Source organism: Melozone crissalis, unplaced genomic scaffold (genome assembly GCF_028551555.1).
Source record: "Melozone crissalis strain CALT ecotype California unplaced genomic scaffold, PUWL_Pcris_2 ptg000045l_1, whole genome shotgun sequence".
Lineage (NCBI taxonomy): Eukaryota > Metazoa > Chordata > Aves > Passeriformes > Passerellidae > Melozone > Melozone crissalis.
This window is the reverse complement of record NW_026535823.1, coordinates 18,718,506-18,740,033: the sequence shown is the minus strand read 5'-3', so window position 1 is coordinate 18,740,033 and position 21,528 is coordinate 18,718,506. Positions and strand designations below refer to the sequence as shown.

General features: G+C 38.9%; 1 protein-coding gene across 1 annotated transcript in view; it reads right to left on the bottom strand.

Annotated features, from left to right (window-relative positions):
• The window catches only part of COL24A1 (collagen type XXIV alpha 1 chain), a 113,800-nt gene that overhangs the window by 4,609 nt on the left and 87,663 nt on the right, over nt 1-21,528 (bottom strand). The window contains exons 34-53 of the mRNA XM_054285494.1: nt 20,935-20,988; nt 20,676-20,729; nt 19,381-19,434; nt 18,678-18,785; nt 17,108-17,161; nt 16,541-16,648; nt 15,585-15,638; nt 14,764-14,817; nt 13,410-13,466; nt 12,397-12,450; nt 11,287-11,340; nt 11,127-11,180; nt 8,939-8,992; nt 7,433-7,540; nt 5,573-5,680; nt 3,977-4,084; nt 3,836-3,889; nt 3,478-3,540; nt 2,298-2,351; nt 719-754 (exon numbers count right to left, since the gene is read on the bottom strand). Coding sequence (XP_054141469.1) covers nt 719-754; nt 2,298-2,351; nt 3,478-3,540; nt 3,836-3,889; nt 3,977-4,084; nt 5,573-5,680; nt 7,433-7,540; nt 8,939-8,992; nt 11,127-11,180; nt 11,287-11,340; nt 12,397-12,450; nt 13,410-13,466; nt 14,764-14,817; nt 15,585-15,638; nt 16,541-16,648; nt 17,108-17,161; nt 18,678-18,785; nt 19,381-19,434; nt 20,676-20,729; nt 20,935-20,988 — 1,344 coding nt within the window. The remainder of the gene's footprint in view (nt 1-718; nt 755-2,297; nt 2,352-3,477; nt 3,541-3,835; nt 3,890-3,976; nt 4,085-5,572; nt 5,681-7,432; nt 7,541-8,938; nt 8,993-11,126; nt 11,181-11,286; nt 11,341-12,396; nt 12,451-13,409; nt 13,467-14,763; nt 14,818-15,584; nt 15,639-16,540; nt 16,649-17,107; nt 17,162-18,677; nt 18,786-19,380; nt 19,435-20,675; nt 20,730-20,934; nt 20,989-21,528) is intronic.

Sequence of the window (21,528 nt, the reverse complement as noted above, 5' to 3'; positions counted from 1 at the left end):
TAAAAGCAAAATACAATACGTGAAACTAAATAATTTTAAGTGAGATGGGGTGAAAGGCAGGGTAAGAGAAACAGGAACAGGATCACATCTGCTAGTTCTGGAAAATGAACTAATTATACACCTGTCATAGAAGGTAATATAGTTATCAACTTTGTGTTCATAAATTTGCTGCAAATATGATAACTTAATGACTTTTCACATAGCCATAATTAATTGGAGACTTTACTGGCTCTAACAAAATTTAATATTAAATCAAACATTCACGAATGTAGAATGACTCTTGCTGAAAAATGGAACAGCAAATTCATAACCCATCAGTGCTGCCCACAGTTCCTACAGCTGGAATGCATTGCATGGACACCCACCGGCAGGTCTGGGCTTCTCCTGAGCTTCTCCCTTTCTAGACAAGGAGATCCAGAGCTATGACCATGTGCATGCTGTGAGCCTCAGCAAATACGACTGAAGATTTTCCTTTTAGATCTGAACATGGACAGATTGCAGTATGACCAGGGCCCAGCAGCTCACATCCACTGGGCATATCTGCTTAAGTCAACTTGAACAAGAAGGTCACACTTCTAACCCAGGCTACCAGCTTTCCTGGGCAGTGCTCTCCAGGAGCACAACACGACTGCCTGGCATGCAGAGCATGTTCAACCTAATGCAGAAATAGATTTTACACAGCCAAAAGAATGAAAGCACAAAAGTCGTTTCATCTTACCATTTCACCCCTTGTGCCCTTTTCACCTCTTGGTCCCTGTGAAAGAGAGCAGCTGTTAATCTGATATGCTTTCTAGTTGCCTAGGACTGAAATAAGCAGATTAATATCCATGAGAATTATACTGCTCACATGAAAAGTCCAGTCTCATCTGTGGAAGTATTTACAGCTCTGGGGGTTTAATTTTCCTGTAGCACTAGAAATTGAAATTAGTTGAAAACACCTTGTGATTCCTACATGTGGAAAGCTGTGTTCTTCAGCTTGTGAGTATGTTTACTCTCAGTAATTTTAACTGCTGGCTGTTGATCAGCTGTGTTCTCCACAATTTCATCCACATTCAACATCTTTGGAGAACAAAACTCAATACTCTCCATCACTGAAGAAATCCATTTATCACATATATATTTTTATTATATTATAAGTTCTACTCTCATAACCAGATTAGACACTATTTTCCTGTCACCATTTTGGCTGGTTTTGCACTTGAATTGTGTTCCCAAGGATGGCAAAAATCTTAAAGTTCTTCTCTGGAAAAATTTTGCATCTTAATGGCTGCATTTCATAACACATAGAAGTAATCTTCAATTAAAATGCTTTCTTGATGATAATGGCAAACATTTACATTCAATATGAAGTCCATTAAAAGCCTTCAAACAAATGCACACAACTGTAAAGTTTTTCTCCTCAATGCAATTGAAAAGAATGGAGCAAGACAAAGTACTGATTTTTCCAACAAGTGGAAAGACATTCCCCTTCTTCTATTTCCCTTGTAAATATTTGCATTTATTACTTTTATTGCATATTTACTATTTTTATGATTATTCTGAATTTTAGACATCCTCATTTATTCCAAGTCTACTTGATCAGGTAGAGGAACATTCATGGTACAAAGAGTTTCTAAAACTGCCTTACATGGTTGGGTGGTCTGGAGACATGAGCCAAGGGGTTCTCTTGCAAAACCAATTTGGCTCTGGTACCATGAGTGTAATAAGAGATGGAAACAGGGATGAGGGCAGAGCTCCCCCAGTGCAGGGAGCCTGGGATGCACTGGAAGCTTCAGAGAGGCCACAATGATGTTTGAAGTGTAACAGGGACCTCATCAGCACCTGGAACAGCCTTACAAGGGCTCACAGGCACTCCCAGAGTGTCTGGAGGGGTACTCTGGACTGTTCAGCCCACAAGAAATAAAAAATATTGAAACTGAATGTGGATATTCTGTAGATATATCTCAGACCAAAGGCTGAGAAAGAATACCCAGGTGGTAATTCCTGTGTGCTGTTTTACACCTTGGCTTGCCACTGCCCCTGTACACACGCTGTCTGCAGGCTGTACTTAGGCAGAATGCCATTGCAATTACTTTCTTGTCACTGGTTTCAGTCATTTTTTTCTTGTTTGTACTACAAATGCTGGAGTCAGATATATTAACTTAACAGCGTGGTATAACAAATACCATGGTATAACAAGGTCCTGTTAGTTGCTACTTGCAAACAGAAAAATAAGAAGGTTGCTAGTTGAAAAACAAGATGATTAAACCAAAGGGTAATGAAATAAACAAATTATGCAAAAGTGAAGGGAAACTTACAGGCCTGCCAGTTGGGCCTGCTATGCCTTCTTGACCAACCGGGCCAATATATCCCTGTAAACAAGCAAAGAATTTATTAGTTCACCACGTTTCCAAAATGAAGAAAATCCGCATGACATGTCCTAATTTAAAGTCGCTCAGCACACTGACCTATCAAATATCCAGAAGATCATGGTGGTACTCTCTAAATATTGAGTGCACATTGCAACAAAATCAGTAAAGTAAATATTTTAGTAATTTGTAATACTTATGCTTGGAAAGCCCCCACACATTCTTTAACGTGAAAAGTGATGCACTAAAAACAGTGGAAACTTAAGTACTCTGATTACAAAAGACCACATATTTATTGAGCTACAACCAACTCTACCCTGAGTTATATTATTGCCCACAAGGACTCTTGTATGGCTGCCAGTAAGTGCTGCTAAAATGCCACTTTTCAGTTCCATTTCACTTAGAGCAAACTGCTTGTGTCCAGTGTTTATCTCATATAGGAATGTTTAGAAAAATAAAGTAGCTATTAGAACAGTCCCCTAAAGCTGTTGCTCTGCATCTGGTTAACTGAACAATTCAGTTCTGTGATGGCAAAGTGGCAGTGAGAGAACATGTTGTAGCAAGGCCTCCCATGCTTCAGCCTTTCACACTGGTGCCACACTGGATGCAAAAAATGCTAATGATGTTTCCATGGTTTTGGGTGAGCAGCAAAGCAGAATATCATGAAGAATGAGCTAGTGAAGGTTAGGAACATTTTAGATAAAATGAAAATCTTCACTAAAAAAAGACTACCTATTAATCAATAATGCCTGAGCACCGCTATGTCTTACTGCAGGCAAAGTTTGATCCCTATTTTCTTTTGCTGTAGAACACAGTTACACAATGAGCAGTTTTGCCAGTAAGAAGAATGTTCAATAGACAAAGAAATACAAGGCCATAAGATTACACTAGCAGATACACACTTAGTCAGCAGAGCCTGCTTTTTTTCTTTCAAGATTAAGGGCCCAGCTCTGTTTGTGGGTCTGTGTGCATGATGTAACCAGAGCAGTGTTGCTTCTAGACTCAGACAGAAAGGTTTGGGTAGAGGCTTCTGGCCTTGTTAATAAGAAAAAGGATTATTTTCTATGTTAAAAGCATGTGCCACTTTCAAACCAGCCTAACAATCTCTTTCATGCAGTGAAACACTTACAACTTGGCCTTTTGGACCTTTTGGGCCCAGAATTCCAACTAAGCCAATGTCCCCTGCAGGGCCCTGAAAATGCAAAGGAACAGTTTAATCCAACATGGACATTAGCTATCCACCTGTTTCACACTCTTGCAATCAGTGAAAGGAAGATAAGTTCTAAGAGCAGTAAGAGTGAAAACACCAAGTGCACTGACCCAGAATGTTTGTCCTTAGACAGGGAGCACACAGTTCTGCCTATCATGTTCCAACAATCCAGAGATATTTTGAACAAATTAGTGTTAAAGCTGATTAATTCTATGCTTTCATAATGTTCTCACTCTGTAAATAGCTTACAATCTAAGAGAAAAGAATGAGCACATACTTTTGGACCTGGGAATCCTTGAAACCCCATTAAACCTTGATCTCCATCTTCTCCCTGCAACAGAAGCAGGCATCCTTAGCATTACTTCACCTTGCTAGCTCTTGGACTACTTGTTTTGCATCAACCACTATGATTACATACAATCTGTCCTTTCAGCCCAGGCTCTCCTGCTGCTCCTTGGTCACCTGCTGATCCTGGAAGGCCTCTTCTGCCTCGCTTTCCTGGATGACCTAGAAGGCCGTTCTCACCCTGCCAATAAGAAGAAAATATATATTTGAATAGAATTATGGAAGTTGCAGATGCAAATACAGGTTTCCTGTCAGAAGCATGGAACTTGCTTTCTCCTTAAGAAATACACTTACTGCATTTATTTTATTTCCTGCAGGAAAATAATTAAGCATACACTAAAATGCAAAAGCAGTGACTTGACTGCTCCTTGACTTGGAAATACAAAAACCATACATGTTGGATCAATTCTAGTATGGTATCTCTCAGTGTAATCAGTAAAATTCACAAAATTAAATACAGAACAGACAGTGAAAAGTGAATTTTAAAAATAATCCTCTGAGCAAGACAGCGTACTTGTTGAAGTCCCTGCTGTTAGACTAAAAATCCACATTGATTCAAATGGAAACTAGACAAGTTCCTGCAAGAGAAATCCTCTGAGGACTATCAAATACACTGAAGACATGTCTAGCTCAGGAGGTTATTGAGGTGCAATAAAGGCTGTGAATATACAGGTATCATGCTTTGTGCTTATGCCCTTTCCCAGGTTTTACCTTTGTGTTATTGTCTTCAGTCAGTATATTCATTATTTATGCTAACTCTGTAGTATATGTGGCAACAGTTTGCCCTCAACTCATCTATTCCTTGCCTTTCTCAGATTGCAAGCACTTCTGAGCAGGAACTACCTCCTACAGCTCATTGCCTAGGAAAAGAAGTAAAATTCAGACTGGAGGCAGTGGCAATAAACACTGCAAATAATGAATATAGTTTATACTAAATAAAATGATAAAAATACATTATTTCCAGTTTCCAAGTAACTTAAGGTTTTAAAGAACAGCTTACCAATAAAATCTCACAAAGAAAAAGTTTAGATAAAAATCATTATTTTAGATGAAAAAATTCTATTCTAAATAAAGAAAAGTCTATTCAAAATGAAGGAAATTATCTGTAATTGTTACTTGTTTTCTTGTTTTAAAATTGAAATGAATCTAATTTATATGAGGATATGCTGATATCAGGTACCTGAAACTGGAAAATGGAGTACACTCAGATTTCTTTCTTTCTGAAAGGGCTAAAAAAAACCAATTTAAGTCCTGTGATAAATGATATACTTACTAGCCCCCAAACCTGAAACTTAGGCTTGAAGTTGTGGTAATTCTCTGCTATTAGATTGCTTAGATGCTTAAATCATCCCGACTGTTCTAGTAGCTAGAAATAAGTTAAGAAATAAGCCAGGAAACATCTGACCCTAAAGCTGGAGTGAACAAATACAAAGTGTTTTGATGGCTTCTGGAGTTGGGAATAGCATTCAGATGGATGAGACCTCTATTTTCAAGTTACAGTTTTGTTGTAAACACAACTTGTAATCTTAGCCTTCAAATAAGGCTTGATGTCTTTTACTCACATGATTAACAGCAGTGTGGTGGTTCCACAGCCACCAAAAGCAGCATGAAGAACAAACAGTATCAGCAAAACTGTAATTAAACAACCAGATCCCATGTATGTACCTACCTTTAGTCCAGGTGCTCCCATGGGCCCTGGCATGCCTGGCAATCCCTTGGGACCTCGAGCTCCAGGATAACCTGCTAGACCTGGCAAGCCTGAGTTTCCTTTGTTGCCCTTAACAAATTGAAAATAATGGTTTACAATGAGAACAGCCAAGCATGTTTTTCATTCTATGCTGAAACAGGCAAATTACATAGAATCAGCCAAAAACACTTAATGCTGTCTGTATGTATGGACACACAATGGTAGTACAACAAAATATATAGAAAGAACAATGAACAGCAGTATCATGTGGATTTCTGCTAATATTCCAAAAGTAAAAGGCTGAAAATTGTTTGAACTTCTCAGTATTCATCCTTCAAGAAGAAATAACTCCACATGAAACAGAATGAGACTACCTTCCCAAAGAAATATTCAAAATTCAACATGTTTACTTCTAAGGAACAGGCATGCTGGTAATACTAGTATGGTTGTGTGCACTCTGTAAAGACTCACACACAATAACATTACCAGATGAAGAAAGACCAGAACATTTGTTATGAAATTATATGAGAACATCAACCTATCAACAAAAGGAACTATTTTAAATGAAAAAAACCTGTTAGTGAGTACGTGGAGTTCAGCCACTTTTGACATGCTAAAAAATGGAAATTTGCTACCATACAAATGAATATTTCTGTGGTGTAATTTAATAGAAATATAGGCATATATAAATCTTCCTTATTTCCTATGACATTCAGTTAAGCACTCATAGAAATAAAAAAGGTTGTATAAAACATGATTTTTGCATTAAATGTCATTTTTTTGGGCTTTTGGATATGGTGATGTGGCTTATAGATTGATGGACTGATAAACTTACATAGCAAAAGTTCTGTTCTTTTTACTCATTGTGGCAAAAATCAGTTATAAACCTCTCTTTATACAAACTGTAATGGAGTTGTCTTTACCATGACTGTATGACATTTTTGGTGGAAAGGCAAAAATGCAAAAATCCTTTGGGGTGATTCTCCTAAATCCAGCTCCAAAGAATTTTAAGAACTTGGAAGAGGTTCATGACCTGAGAGTGGAGAAGCTTGAGTAGGGTGCACCTGCCCCCTACGGGTAACTTGTTTAATTTTCTCTTTGCTCAACCAGATTGGAAATTCATACCTGAAACAACAATGCCTCATCCACCACCTTGGCTAATTCCTAACTCCAAATCTACCTTGGTAATCTTTTAGAACAATTACTGGTCCATCTGGGGAGAATACTGAGAAATTCATACTGGAAATGACAATGGTCAGACTTTCAATTATGAGAACTACTCAAGGAATCTTGTCCCCCTGTCTGGAGGGACTAATTGAAGATCTGTGTCACTGCTCCCAGTGGCAGCAGGTCACCACCTTTGGCCCCCAGCAAAGAACAGTCAGACAAAAAACCCATTTCCAAGAATGCTTTTAGATACCTCACATACCTAATACTCTATTTCACTGGCTTTGGACAAAGCTTCATAATTATTTAGGTGGAGAGACATAGGTTACAAATACAGAGTCAATAAGGAAATGTGGGATTATCTCAGACCCTAAGAGGAAATAGTCTCAGGTTAATTTTCAGGACCAGAATTGTGCAGTCTCTCTAAGAAATGACTTTCATTTAGCTGTAGTTACTACTGTCATATTCCAATGAAACTGTTCTCACAGCACACTTCCCTTATGCTAACTTTATATCTTGGCTGGAATATTAGGAGCAAAACAGAAAAAAAAAAAAAAGGGTCTAATTTCCATATACTCAAGGAACAGAGAGTGGTCGCTTCCTTTAAAATACCTTAACCCTGGAAAATTCTGTAAAATGCAAAATGACACAGAGGAAATGTGGAAATCAACTTACCTTAGGGCCAGGTTTCCCTGACAGCCCAGTCTTTCCAGGGTTCCCAGGACTGCCCTCTGGTCCAGGGTACCCAACTGCTCCTTTCTGCCCTGGTGCCCCTGGTTTTCCCTTGAAAAAAAATCAAATCAAATATAGCACTGTTTGCTCTTTTCATCTTCACCCTCCCATAACTGGATTTCAGTCACAGTATTTCCTAAATCCTACATTACAACAGACCCAGTGATATGAATGAATAGTTGCAGAGGGAGCTCTGAGTTCGGATGTTTGCTTTAGAATTCTACTGGTTTAACCTTAGACTTGCCCTGCCATGGGATCTGAGCAACTTGATGTGAAATCATGGGACTGATTTGTGTGCCAGCCTGGAAGATGCCTGAGTGTGTCAATTCTTAAACTGAAGTGAGGAATCCTGATAAAGTCATCTATTTATCCCTGGAAAAAAACCCAACCATACACCTCTTTATCTTTTATTTTACTAAATGCTCAGTACTGGCCTTTCACAAATTTATGCTGTTCAAATTTGAACATATCAAAAATACAAATTTGTAATATGGCAAGTTTGTGGTAACGGGTGCTATACTTGCACAAAAAAGGCCTCATTTGGGATGTGATTTGAAACTTCCTCAAGTTCTAGTTTTACTGTCTCCTCATTTCTCTGTATGTCCCACTTTCCTTTTTCTCCTTTGCCTGCTGAATGATCCCTGCAGCTCTCCAAAAGAAAATGCTGAGTATTTCCAAATGACACACAGTTCCTTGTCTTCAAAAGGCTCCTCTTGCACTCTGCCCAGCAGGTACAAGCTCTGTGCAACAGCTGCTTTTCTCCAGTTACTGACAATGTTTTGATGTGAGGTAGTAAAAGTTATTTACAATATGTGCTTGTGTGGCATTATTTATTAGGAGACCAAAATAACCTTGATGCATTTTGTTCTTCATTATGTTTACAGGACACCTACTGCTTCCTGCTCTGGTTTCTCCGTCAGGGAGAAGGGCATGCAAGTCAGCTCCTCTGCAGTAACTCAAGAAAAAACATTAAAAATTTCAGCTCAGGGCAAGCAAGAGAAATAAATAAACCTCAAGGCATTTACCACATGTATCCATCATGGACATATGGATCCAAACTTCTGCAGGCTGCAGTGGATCAAAGAACTGATGGGGTCAGAAGTGAACACAAGTACAGTTCTGTGCAATATAATGTGGTAACTTCCAAATGGACTCCACAAATGAGCCAATTAAATAACTTCACAAGTGGGAAGGACCTTATTGTTAGTTGCACATCACTTCCATATGCTGAGTAACTGACTATAATTCAGTATAATTTAACAAAATTTCAAAAATCATTAATTTTCAAAAATGACAGGGGTTCCTTTACACTTCCTGGATAATAAAAAGGCTCTTTAGAGTGAACACAAGACTTTCTGGTAACCCTGACACAATGCAATTCTGGTTTTATTAGTTAGTATTTTCTTTGTTTTATTATTTCAAAATAGGCTGTAGAATTTTGTTACTTACAGGAATTCCAGCTTTGCCTGCTTGACCTGTTGCTCCTTTCTTCCCTGTGGGTCCCTAGAAGTTAAAATATTTGTGAACTGACAAATGTCATAAATTCAATCCCCTAAGAAGAGCTGGGGATTGTTCCCCTCTAGTATTCATGTTCACATTGCCTGGCTTTGGACCAGTTTATTCACATTTCAGGAGACAGCAGAAAGTTTTTAAAGTAAAAGCAAATACATTTTTGGCAGAATTGTGCATGTTTTTTTCCCTGTTGTGAACCAGTTTTTAAAACTTTTCCAACAATAATCATAAAATGTTTTTCATCATGAATCTGGTAATTTCCCCTGTATCAGCCCCCCCTCTGTGATGAAGTGCACTTTTATTGCATTTCCTCTACTCAAAAGGGAAGTCATGAAAAGTAGGCAATGTAAATGCACTGAATGTCTGTGGAAGAAAATACTAGAAAGCAATAGTGTCACATCCCACAGATGTGAACATTTGTTTTTATCTAAGACCTACACAAAAGATAAAATTTGCTTAAAACCAGAATTATTTTCATCTTAACTGAACTAGAAATTGGTAGTGTAAGAAAACTAGTGTAGTAGTGGTAGTGTAAGAGATACTGAGCAGATAACATTCTTGTAAGTGGTTTAGTGGCACAGGACGTCATGCACCACGGAAGAAAAGCTCAGAATGGTCAAAAGCTTTTCAGAGAACTTTGTTATAGGATAGTCTGCACAGAATAGAAAGATTTATAGCATCAATTTTATCCTACCTCTAAAAGATGCAACTGCTGAAGAGCAGGAACAAGTATAACACTTTTTAGCATAGAACAACAAGTAGAAAAAGTTTTCCAAGATTTTCTAGACTAGCTATTTCAAAAACACTTCTTAAAGGTTATGCTATCAGTACCATGCTGCAGTGGCACAACATGCAATAAAGTGGAAAAGCCTGGGTTATTTAAGTGTAAATGTTTTATAATTATGCAAATATGACAAAACCAGCAAAATGTTGTTCTACTGTCAATTTAACACCTTTTTTGTTAAGAATGGCATAAAGCCCACAAGTCAGAACTGGAATGTGCATATTCAAACAACTTGATATTGTTTTCATTAAGATTTCTGGATGCATGTAAAGAAAACCCAGCTGATTCAGTGCTGCAGTTGGTGGGATTAGCTTTGCAAGGCTTGCTATAGCAGCACCAGTAGTGGCACTGCAGGTAAGGCTCTGTCACTGCTCCCAGTGTTAACACTTCTGTGGAAATCTTTAAGCTCTTATGGGCAGCTCCATGCTGGGTATTGGTTCCACATTTGTAAATGGCAATATTGATCTGAGGGGCATTTGCAAGACAAAGAAAACATTTCTTCAAGAGGAACTGCTGATTTTGTCCTGGGATGTGAGCAGTGTGTAAGAGCAATATATCCAAGTTCATAGCTGGAGCACATGTTCACAATGTCTCCACATCATGTTTCCTTTCTGTTGCTTCAGTCAATTCCTGTCTACTACAGATTCTTGTAGCTACGTACAAAATTTTTAAACTCTAACAGAGTTGGTTCATGGAACTTCTCAGACAAAATATCTCATTTAAATTCCAATGGTAATTGGTATTTTAAGAAATCTTTTAGCCTAATGCTTTTGAAATCTCAAAAGCCAATGACATTCAGTTCATGGAATAACATAAACACTTTGGCAATTTTCAACACACCACCAAGATGAGCTAATACTTCTAAAGAGAAAGATATGGACTTTGATCTTTGTCATGACTTGCTCTGTCATTATTGCTCTATATTCTGTAGCAAATTCCTTATTCCCAGGTCTCTGAGAACTCAGTGCAGTGCAGTACCAGGAGGCTTCATTTACAGATCAGAGAAGCAAAATCCCAGTTGGCCCCCAGAGCTACTTGAACACAAGAAACTCCACTTTAGGGGATAATTAAATATCACTCAAATGTTTCCAAAAGAACTTCTCATAATGCTTGATATCACTCCAAAGTAAAACTACTTACCTATCAAATAACACCTATTTACTAACCAAGATCATTATGCAATTTTCCACTTTATATTTCTTTTTGTCCCTGCAGGTATGAAAAGGAAACCCAAACACTCAGTTTTAGCCTTATGGAACAGTTTTCCAAGGACAGCCAGTGAACAACAAAACCCTACAAATTCCAGGTAAGTGCAGTTTTGGTTTACTTTTTCGTACTTACTTCTGAACCTCTTTCTCCTTTTAGTCCTTGCTCTCCCAATTCACCTGGCTCTCCCTTTGAAAAGAACATACATTAAATAAATTCCAGGAAACATCTGAATGCAAATGAAAACATATTTTCAACAGTCAATAGAGAAATCTCCCTTGTTTGAAATACTTACTGGAGGTCCTTGTTGTCCAATAGGTCCTCTAAGCCCTGGAAGACCTGTATGACCCTGGGAAAGAGAAAATATAACATATTGCAGTACAGTAACTTGGGCTGCCATGCTCAGTGAGCTGCAGAATTCCTTGTAAAGCCCATCCTGGGAGGTGTCAGGTGGACCCAGATTCATTGACATAACCTACACAAAGTATGGTGAGATCTCCAAGATCAAACTCTACAGAGCTGTCATTCTTTACATTCTCTACTCCAAGCTGCAAGTGGGAATTACATATTGTTTAAACATTTCTGCACTTCTGTAAGCATAGATTTGGTTCATGCATTTATTAATATGTCTGTCTGTATTACTTTGTAATTTGGATATTCCCTGTCACGGACTGTCTCTCTTGTATTTGAGTGAACTGCATTGGTGATGAGCATGAGTTACCTTCCAATTTTTATGCGCTGAAAGACTGAATATAATTAATGAATTATATTTTAAATAAGTAGTGCTTAAATTTCAGAGAAAAATGTTAACTAATACAGTATTACAGAAACACAGAACTGTTTAAGTTAAAAGTGGCATTTTGAGATAATTTATGGCCTCTTTCTCAAGCAAGGCCAGCTAGAAATTATTATCCAGGACCCTGTTTAGTCAAGTTTCCAGTATTTCCACAGACAGAGACTCCACAACCTCTCTGGGCAGCCTGTTCTGGTGCTCAGTCATCCTCACAGCAAAAAAACCAAAAAAACCCCCCAAAACCAAACAAACAAAAAAAAATCACCAAAAAAACATTTCAAAAGGAATTTCATGTGTTTCAGTTTTTGCCCTTTGCCTCCTGTCCTGTCACTGGACACTACAGAGACAAGTCTGTCTACCTCATCTTCATGTCCTCCCATCAGGTACTTGTACACACTAAGGTCACTGGAGCCTCCTCCAGCTGAGGAGCTGCAGCTCCCATGTCCCCACAGGGAAGATGCTCCAGGGTGTCCAGGGGTGCAGCAGTGCAAAGAGGAGCAGCACAGCATCCCTGCACAGCTGTGAGGGAAGATGACACTGCTGCTGCATTACTCCATATGTCTGCAGAGCCTAGCAAGCTCAAATAAAAAGATAAAACCCAAGAGGTATTACCTTGTAGCCCTCATCACCAGGCTCTCCTCTATCTCCACGTTCACCACTTCGACCCTGGAGAGCAAACCAGGGAGCAAACTGTAACAGCTGAACTGAATACAATGCTGCAGTGAAATATGAACAGAAAGCTGGGATTTCTCTTAAACTATCCCCTGAGAGGAAACTGAGGAATACAAACATAAAGGGTAGCTTGGATAAAGGAATAAACATTATATTTTTCTAAACAGAATGCATTGCAGTCACACAGTACCCACAGTCTAAAATTTTTTGTAACTGAAGACTAGAAGCTAAAAGATTAATATTAGATGGTGCTTAATGAAACAGGAGGGAGAACTGACCTCAGTGGAACTTCCCCAGATTTATACTTATATATAAAACATACATACATACATACACATACATATATATATATATATGTATGTATGTATAAATGTATAAACTTAGAATCTGAATGGATAAATGAAGTGACTCTGGTTTCAAGAAAGACATGCAAGGAAAACTCTCTTATGTCTTCTGTAAGACATATCCATTAAAAATTGGATTCTTTTCTGAAATGACTTGCTGTAGTCAAAATCTGCTTTAATTTTGAAGTTTGTACTAATAATTTTGACAGATTCATAAATGCTGCAGATACACTCCACATATGAATTCAGTACAAAAATGGTTACAAAATGCAGTTCTCTAAATCAGCTGAATTAGTTTGCAGTGATAATGAAATAAGTAAAAATATATTTTTGATTAGTAAAGCAATCAAGTCTAACTCTGGGTAAACAGGGTAAAATTCTGTTCTAAAATGTGCTGATCTAAACACAGACTAATGGCATTAATGTCATTAAATGGAGGGCACAGATGTTTAAGCAGGAAAGAGCACACAACAGCATTTTCATTAAAGGACCATCATTCTATATTTTTGTTCTGATTCCTCAGACAATGATATAAAGCTCCAGAAACAAATGCATTTGCTCTTGTCTTGAGATGCACTAGTATAATTTTTTTGAGAAAGAAAGACCTACTGGTTCACCTATGGGCCCAGGTAGTCCAGGGACTGTATTGTCTTCGCCTGGGTAACCCTAAAGCAAAGAAAAGTATTAAAAAATGTTAACTTGGAAGTTCATCTTCATCTACTATGCACATAAGTTCAAATGCTAATAAAAAGCAGAGAAGATGTTGTATAGATGCTAAAAGTGAGTATAATGCTTATGGTTTAATATCATGAATATGGTGATTCCATTTTAACAGTCACCTGAATGTCCCAAAGACATTAAGGACTAAAAAACCCTAAATATTTGCTTTATTCTCAAAAGCAGCTATAATAAAAAAAAATTATTAACTGAACAATATCTATATAATTGTCTTTATTTAATGAAAAAAAGGATAAACAGGATATTTGACAAGGGGAAAAAAGAAAATTTCTTCCACTATTTTGAGAAGTACATTTAACAGAAAGAAAAACAAGAGTACAGAAGACTCCAACATTAAGTCTGAAGTTGATTAAAATTTAAATATGAAATAACTGCCATCCAAGTTAATAAACAAAAACTTCTTTATTCCAGATGATACCTAGCAATAGTAATGCAAAGAGAATCACAATTTAAATATGATTAAGAACTTCCACAGTGCAACGAAGTGGTTTTTCAGAAGTGACCCAGCAACCGAAACACCTAGCTGTCAACAAATCAGTTTTCAGTTTTTGTTTCTTAAATTGTATCAAAACCTATTTACAACACCAGCCACTCAACGCCTATTCAGAGTATTCATTGCAAAACTTGCTCCAGGTTGTAGCTCTGTGTCAAGGGCAGCTCCAATCCAACCTCCATGAAGTGAATCCATGTACCTGCCCTCTTGGGGTCACAAGGGTTTCAGTGAGCATACAAATCTGTTTTCAGGATTTGAGACGTGAGAGAAAAACAATAAATTTGACACTAAAATAGCAGTACTGAGGCCACATCCTGTCCCTAACATTTTATATCAACCACAGACATTTGTCCATCCTAGCTGGACTTTCAGGCAGATCTGTGGGTGTACTCACAGCTCAGAGTTAAGTAAATATTTAGCTGGTTCTGCACTGATTATTTTTGTCAGCAGTGCTTGCTGAGGGCAGTGGGGCTGTCTGATACAATAGACTGTGTTCTGTACAATGGGTACCTTGTGCTTTAAAACCTCAAACATTTTAACAGTATAATTTTGGACTCCAGCTCTGAATGACCCATTTCCTCACTTTGCATTTCTTTTTCCTAGTCTTTGACAACACTAACAAATACTGCAAATGGTGGCTTTTGCTGCTTGCTGTGGAAAACAGTGGGCGTGCAGTAACATTTCCTCCCTTTGTAACTTCACAAAACACATCAGTGAAACCCATGTTCATACCTTTTCTCCTTTGGGGCCTGGGGGCCCTGAGGGCCCTGGAGGACCCTGGTGACCCTAAAGAAGCAAACCAAACACAAATTATTTTAAAACAAATAATTTAAAAAGTAATTAATTCCAAAATTTCTTTTAGCTACTTGCTACATTTCTTTTTCTGCTTGAAAATTATTCTAAATCATGTTATGACAACAAAATCAATGGCAGAAAATTGACTGTGTGCAGGAAAAGCTCTGTGCATTTTGGGAAACTACATGTTCTGATAGGGCTTAATGCAGGTGCTGGGAGCTGGGCTGGTTCTTGCTTCAAGGCTGGGGTCAGTGATGGGTGTTTTTGTTTGGAAAAGAGACTGGACAGTCTGCTCCGTAAGAAGATGACTCAATTAATCTATGATGATTTTCACAGCTATTTTTCAGTGAAAGCCACAACATCTTTATGTCCTTCAATTAACCTCATGCAATCAGTTTCTGTTACTTAAATGGAAACTACATGGCCAGACAGTAAGCAGAGGTGGTGGTGTTTGCTGAACTCTCTTTATAATGAATAGCTGTAGTAGCTTTAGGGGAACTTTATTCAGAAGGGGAGAGATACATTGGATAAACAACAGTTTAAAGTTTATGGTAAAACCCCCCTGTGAGCAAACTAACAAAAGCCAGGCATCCTTACTTAAGGCTAACAGTTCTGAGTAGGCAAACACACCACATAAACATATGTGAGTCCTGAAAATATTTGTGTAGTCTAGATACAGATTCCTCGGATATTTGAAATTAGAGTACCACAGAGTTACTTTGGGATGTATGTGTACATGAATTCAGTAAAAAACATACCCCATAACCTGGAATTCCTGGCTCTCCTTCAGGTCCCATTCCTCCTAGATGTCCCTGTTAAATGCAGTAATCAGAGAGAGAAATGAGCTCCTTTGTAGAGAGCTACAACAATACCTACTATATAAAGTAATCACTTGGAAAAATCTTGAAATATTGACATTTGACACTATGGACAACTTTCTTGTAGGTCCTACTTCATTTATTAAAGAATACTGGGCTTTTCATTCTTCTGTGGAAAAACTGGTCAATGTTTTGAGTCCTAACCTTATAGTCTTTGTGCATAAATAAATCAAATAGATCTGAGCTTTGAGAGGTGAGGAAGAACTCTCTTTACAAGTACTAGTATGGTAAGGGAAGCAGGGGGTGGTCATCACCTCAGAAAGTTGACTCCTTCTCGTGAAAATATTGGCATTAGACATCAAACTTTGCTTCTGTACTTCACGTGCTCAGGGGAGCACACTGCTGCATTCAGTGGCCACAGGACTGGACTGAGACAGGCACTTTGCCTCTCTAGTGGGGAGCCTGGATGCTTCTGTGCATCTGCCACACAGTATGGAGCAAGCCTGGGGAGCTTACTATGAAAGGAGCTAACAGTTAATGGAATAGACTTAATTCAGTTGACTTTGGACCAGATTCCTATTTGATAGGAGTAGTAGCCTTCATCTGAAGTGCTTTGCTTCAGCCATGGCTAAGGCTGATGGTATGTGATAGCAAACACCTTGATTTTTGTTCCTGGAACTGCAAATGTTTATAAACACCCACAGCAGTGAGGCTGTATGTGAGACATCAATGTTCCATGGTATGCTCTGCCATCCCACTCCCATAACTGCCAAAAGATAACCAAAAGCTTGAGGTGGCTCCTTCCACGTCCATGCCCCAGGTTTCTGTCTGGAAAGGTGAACAGGTCTCATTCTGATGCTGAAAGACTTCTGTAAGTAAGAATGTTTTGTACTAACCACGGGACCTCGAGTTCCTCTTGCACCTTTAGGACCAGTTTTTCCAGGTTGGCCAGAATCACCAGCAGGTCCAGTTTCTCCTGGAGGGCCAAGCTGCCCCTTTTCCCCCTGTTGGTATTATTGTATTAAAAATACTAAGAGATTGACACTAAGTTTCAAAATGTAATTGATGCTTAATCAAAATGTGTAACAGCATTATTTAATAGGTATGACATTTACTGTATGGTATTTACTGTAGTTATTAGAATGTCAGAGCTCAGAACTCTGCAGCATAAAAGAGTCTCTGCTAGAGCCTTCTCATTAAGTCTTTGTTTTCTTTTAGTCAAAGCTTGAAGCAGAAACTGCTCTGAGTTGCAAAACCACATCTTGATACAAATTTAAATTTCCTAAGACCTTGAATGTTATTGATTGCAAAATGATGACAATTCTAATTGCTATGGCTAACAAGTAAAAAATTGGCTTGAAGCATGACACAAAACAGGGATAGTTTTGGTTCAATGGAATTTTGTAATGTAAATTTGAGTTTCAGATAAAAGGAAGGGAACTGGGGCAGATGAAAAATACTACCTTCTTTCCTAAACGGCCCCTCTGACCTGGATTTCCTGGTGTTCCTTCAGGGCCCTATAGATTTATTAGGGAGAGAAAAAGAAATGATTGAGAAAGGCCTGGAAACATGTTTAACCTCTGCTCCAAAATGCACAACTAAGTAGGCTTTGGTAAAGCAGAGAGGTGGGAGGAAAAATGTCATTAACTGTGTCTTCAAGCAAGTTAGTAGGGCTGTCTCAAGTTATAGCATAAACAAGTGGGCAAGTTTCAGGGATTATTTATCAAAGCAATGGAAATGCACTGCAAATAAGGGTGAAAAAAACCATTAAATCTTGTCCACACAGAAAATGTTACTCTACAGATTTGTGAAGCTTATTTATTGCTTTGTAAGCTACTGTTTAAGGAAAATGTAGTATTACTCTCACCTCCAATGAAACACTTAGACAATAGGCTATAGGAAAATGATTTCCATGTTTAGACTAGGATATTATGATCTGTCTGCATCCCTAGAATGAGGTCAAACCAGAATTGTGATGTGTACACTCCCAGATGCCAGGGAGGACAAGTGGAGAAGGCGGCAGCTCTACAGCTGCCTTTGGAACATGTAGAACAAAAACATGAAAAATCCCTCCCTAACCACATCCTCCCAAAAATCGAATTGCCAGACCTGCCTGTCTCACTGAGGCACAGAAACACTGCTGATGTTGATTACTGTACACAAGTATAATTACATAAAGCGTAGGCCAGGGTTTAGCTGTTTTACAATAATTTCAACATAGGAAACTTCCAATGTTCCCCAAAACTACCAATTCAAAATAGAGTCAAAGAAACAAAACTTGTTCTGCAGCACACTAAGGGTGCCAGCAACCAAAAGAACACTTTTTTCATTTCCTAGAAAAGCAATTAACAGTGAAAAGCCCAGGACAAAAGACAGCAGAATGTAGCATTGATACTTAGAGAACAGAGTGGACAGTGCTCCCAGCCATGAACAGCTGGAGCTGCAAGCAATGTTTAGTCAGACCCCACCATCACACAAGAGCTGCACAGAAGGCAGCCAGAGGACTGCAGATGAGAACATGATGGTTTTTGGTAAGGGAAGCTGGTCTGATTTAAAGCTACAATACTAGCTTTGGAAGCTATGCTCCAAAATTGTTCCCATGAAGGAGTTGCATACAATTTCATGGATGGATTTTAGTTGCTAGGAGTGATGCCAGAACAAACAGGCAAACTGATCTAACAATGTTGTCTGTGAATTCTAGTGCTTGTCTACTATTTGATCTGTGTATGTTTGATGCCACATTGTTTGGAGAGGAGAGAGCTGAAGTAAGAGGCTCCAGGTTGTGTGGTACATGTGTCTGGATGACAGATGGTGAGGAATCACTATTTGCCAAGAGGTCCCATATTTAAGATAGGAAAAGTATTTGTCTCCTCTCTCTACCAATCTTGAACCACACTGGAAGCTTATTTAAATACAGTCATCTCTAATTACATAGAAAAGCAGGAAAATCAAAAATAAAGGAAGAAAGAAAAATTAAATTTGTTTACTAAAAGCAAACAAGCAAGAAGTCCATTTCAACCAGAAAACACTTACAGGAATTCCCATTAGGCCAGGTTCACCAGGGGGCCCAGCAATTCCTGGTAATCCATTCTCTCCTTTTTCACCACCTTCTCCAACAAGTCCCTGGTCTCCAGGGTCTCCCTAAAACACAGTCAAAAAACCCCAAAAATCCCTTAGTCAGCCTGTTTCTACAGAATTACTTGTTCATAAGAAAAGAGAATTCTGGATCTCTGAGTTTGAAAAAAGCCCACTGAAACTGATGTGAACCTTACCAGTCAAATTCAGATCAGGCTCTAAGTTAGGGTAAAGCCCTGTTTATCCCATTCCTACACTCCTACAGCCACATTTTGCCTCATCCATCACCAAGTATCTGAGATTGTTCTCTATGACATCCCCTGTGCTGGCACCTGCCACAGTCCCTGGCACAGCACAGATCTAATCTGGGGAGCAGAGCAGCCTTGGGCTTGCTTCTTCCAGCACTTTAGCCACCACAGACAAAAGCTGTACTCAGGTAAAACTTGCTTTTCTTTGTCAAGCCACTCAGCTTTGCAGCCCTTGCAAGCCAGGTATGTACCCAAAAGATACAGAAAACCCTGTACTTTACAGGACCTCCTGTGTTAAAACTAAGTGCACTCAATGGGCTTAGTTGATCTGGTACTGACATAGGATAAAACAGGAGATTTGGGTCCTTAGGCTAATAAGAGTACTTTAAATCTGCTGCAAAAATTTAATGTACCTTTGGGCCATCTTTTCCTTGAACACCGTCTTCTCCTGGAGGCCCTGGTTCACCCTTAGAGAAAGAAACAGTTGAAAACAAAGTTATTGCCTGTATTTCTTGACTAGTTTTATACATGTTTATTATCCCTTGGAAAACTTTTAGTTGCTGTTAAAGTTTATCTTCAGTGTCACAGCCCATGAATATCCAATGCAAGAAAACATAAAAGATGATCAGCATTAGAAAAATGAGGCAACACTATGCCCATATAAACCTGGAGATTTAGACAGTGGCACTGAAATTTTGTTTGGATTCAGAGCATATAACATGTAATTACAGTAACCTCAGAAATATACCAGTTCTGTCCTGAAACTTCCATGTTTATGTGGATAACTAGTATATTGGTATGTTTTCTGTAGGGCCATTTACCATTAGAAATATGTCAACATTATAATCACAGAATCACACAGAATCATCAAGGTTGAAAGAAAGCTTCAAGACCATCAAGTCCAACCATCAATCAGCCCAGCACCACCATAATCACATTCTCAAGTGCCACACCCAGATGCCTCTCAAACACTTCAAGAGACTGTGACTCCACCACCTCCCATGGCAACTTATTCCAATGTCTAAACACACTTTCAGTGAAAATTTTCCTTCTATTCCGAAGGTTCCAATCTGAACCTCTCCTGGTACAACTTAAGGCCATCCATTCTACCATTTGTCAGCTGGCAGAAAGAAGAGACTGACTCCCATCTCACTACAGCCTCCTTTCAGGTTGTTGTAGAGAGAAAGGAGCCTCCTTTTCCTCAGATTAAACAACCTGTGCTCTCTCAACTGCTTCCCAAAATCTGTGCTTCAGCAGCTCCATTGTCCTTCTCTGGACATGCTCCACACCTCAATGTCCTCTTTTGAACTGAGACCCAGAACTGGACACAAAGCTCAAGGTGCACCTTCACCAGCGCCAGGAACAGGGAAAAATTCACTGCCCTGCTCCTGCTGGCCACACCATTGCTGACACAGGCCAGCAGGCCATTGGCCTTCCTGGCCACCTGGGCACTGCTGGCTCATGTTCAGATGGGCCGTTGACCAGCACCTCCAAGGCCCTTTCTGCTGAGCAGCTCTCGAGCCACCCTTCCCCAGTCAATACTCTTTTTACCTTGCTACAATATTACACTGATTTTTTTTTTCCTTTAAAAAAAGAGGCTATCAGAAAAAAGCTTCTTATTGAATTCTTCTGTTAAATCAACATTTCTCAACCTGCACTTCATTTGTAACTTCTCTGTTATGGAAGAAGATATGCATCCACAGCTTACCCTCAAACCCTGATCACCTGGTTCTCCAGCCTTCCCAGCAGGTCCAATGTCTCCCTGGATGTCACAAGGAAAATCCACTTTAAAGGACAATATTTGTAACAATGACAGGTTTACAGCTGATGGAGTCATAATGACAGTAACAGTTATTTCTTAATGATCTGTCACTGTCTACTTGGCTAATGAATCAGAGCTCTCTGATTTGCTTTTATGAGAATATGAAAAAATAAAGATCTTAAGAGAGAAAAATTTCAACATTTACCTTTGTGCCTGGTTCCCCCTGCAGACCAGGTTCTCCTTCAGGACCAGGAGGTCCCTGCATGGTACAAGAGCTACTGTTACATGATCACAGTAATAATTTTGCAACAACTAAATAATACACCCAAAAACAAAGCAGCTGAATGGCCTGAGACACTGGGAAAGATGAAGGTCTGAAAAATCAAATCTAGACAACACAGTTATTTGTTTTTTCTAGAGCCAAACACAAAAGAAAGAGTAGAGGAAATACAGTGTGGGTCAGGAACATATTGAAGACTCAGCAGTACCCCTAAGCCTGTACCTTTCACCATAAATTACTGCTGAGCAAGCATCTATCTTCTGCAAATCTGACTGACAACTTCAGCTCTGTTTAGGCTTGGAGCCAAGTAGACACAGCCTTTGGAGAACTGAACCCTTTTTGGAGGCCTCAGCCCCTAATGAGTTGATGATATCAGACTGCTTTTCGTAAAGTTTACACAGAAACCTTGGTAGTTAAGTCAGAAGTCTGGATTTTGGGTGACTGAGGAAGAGCTTTTCTTTGAATACGCCAAATCCCTACTGCTCTAAGTGAGCTCATCCCTCAGGTACTTCATTACAA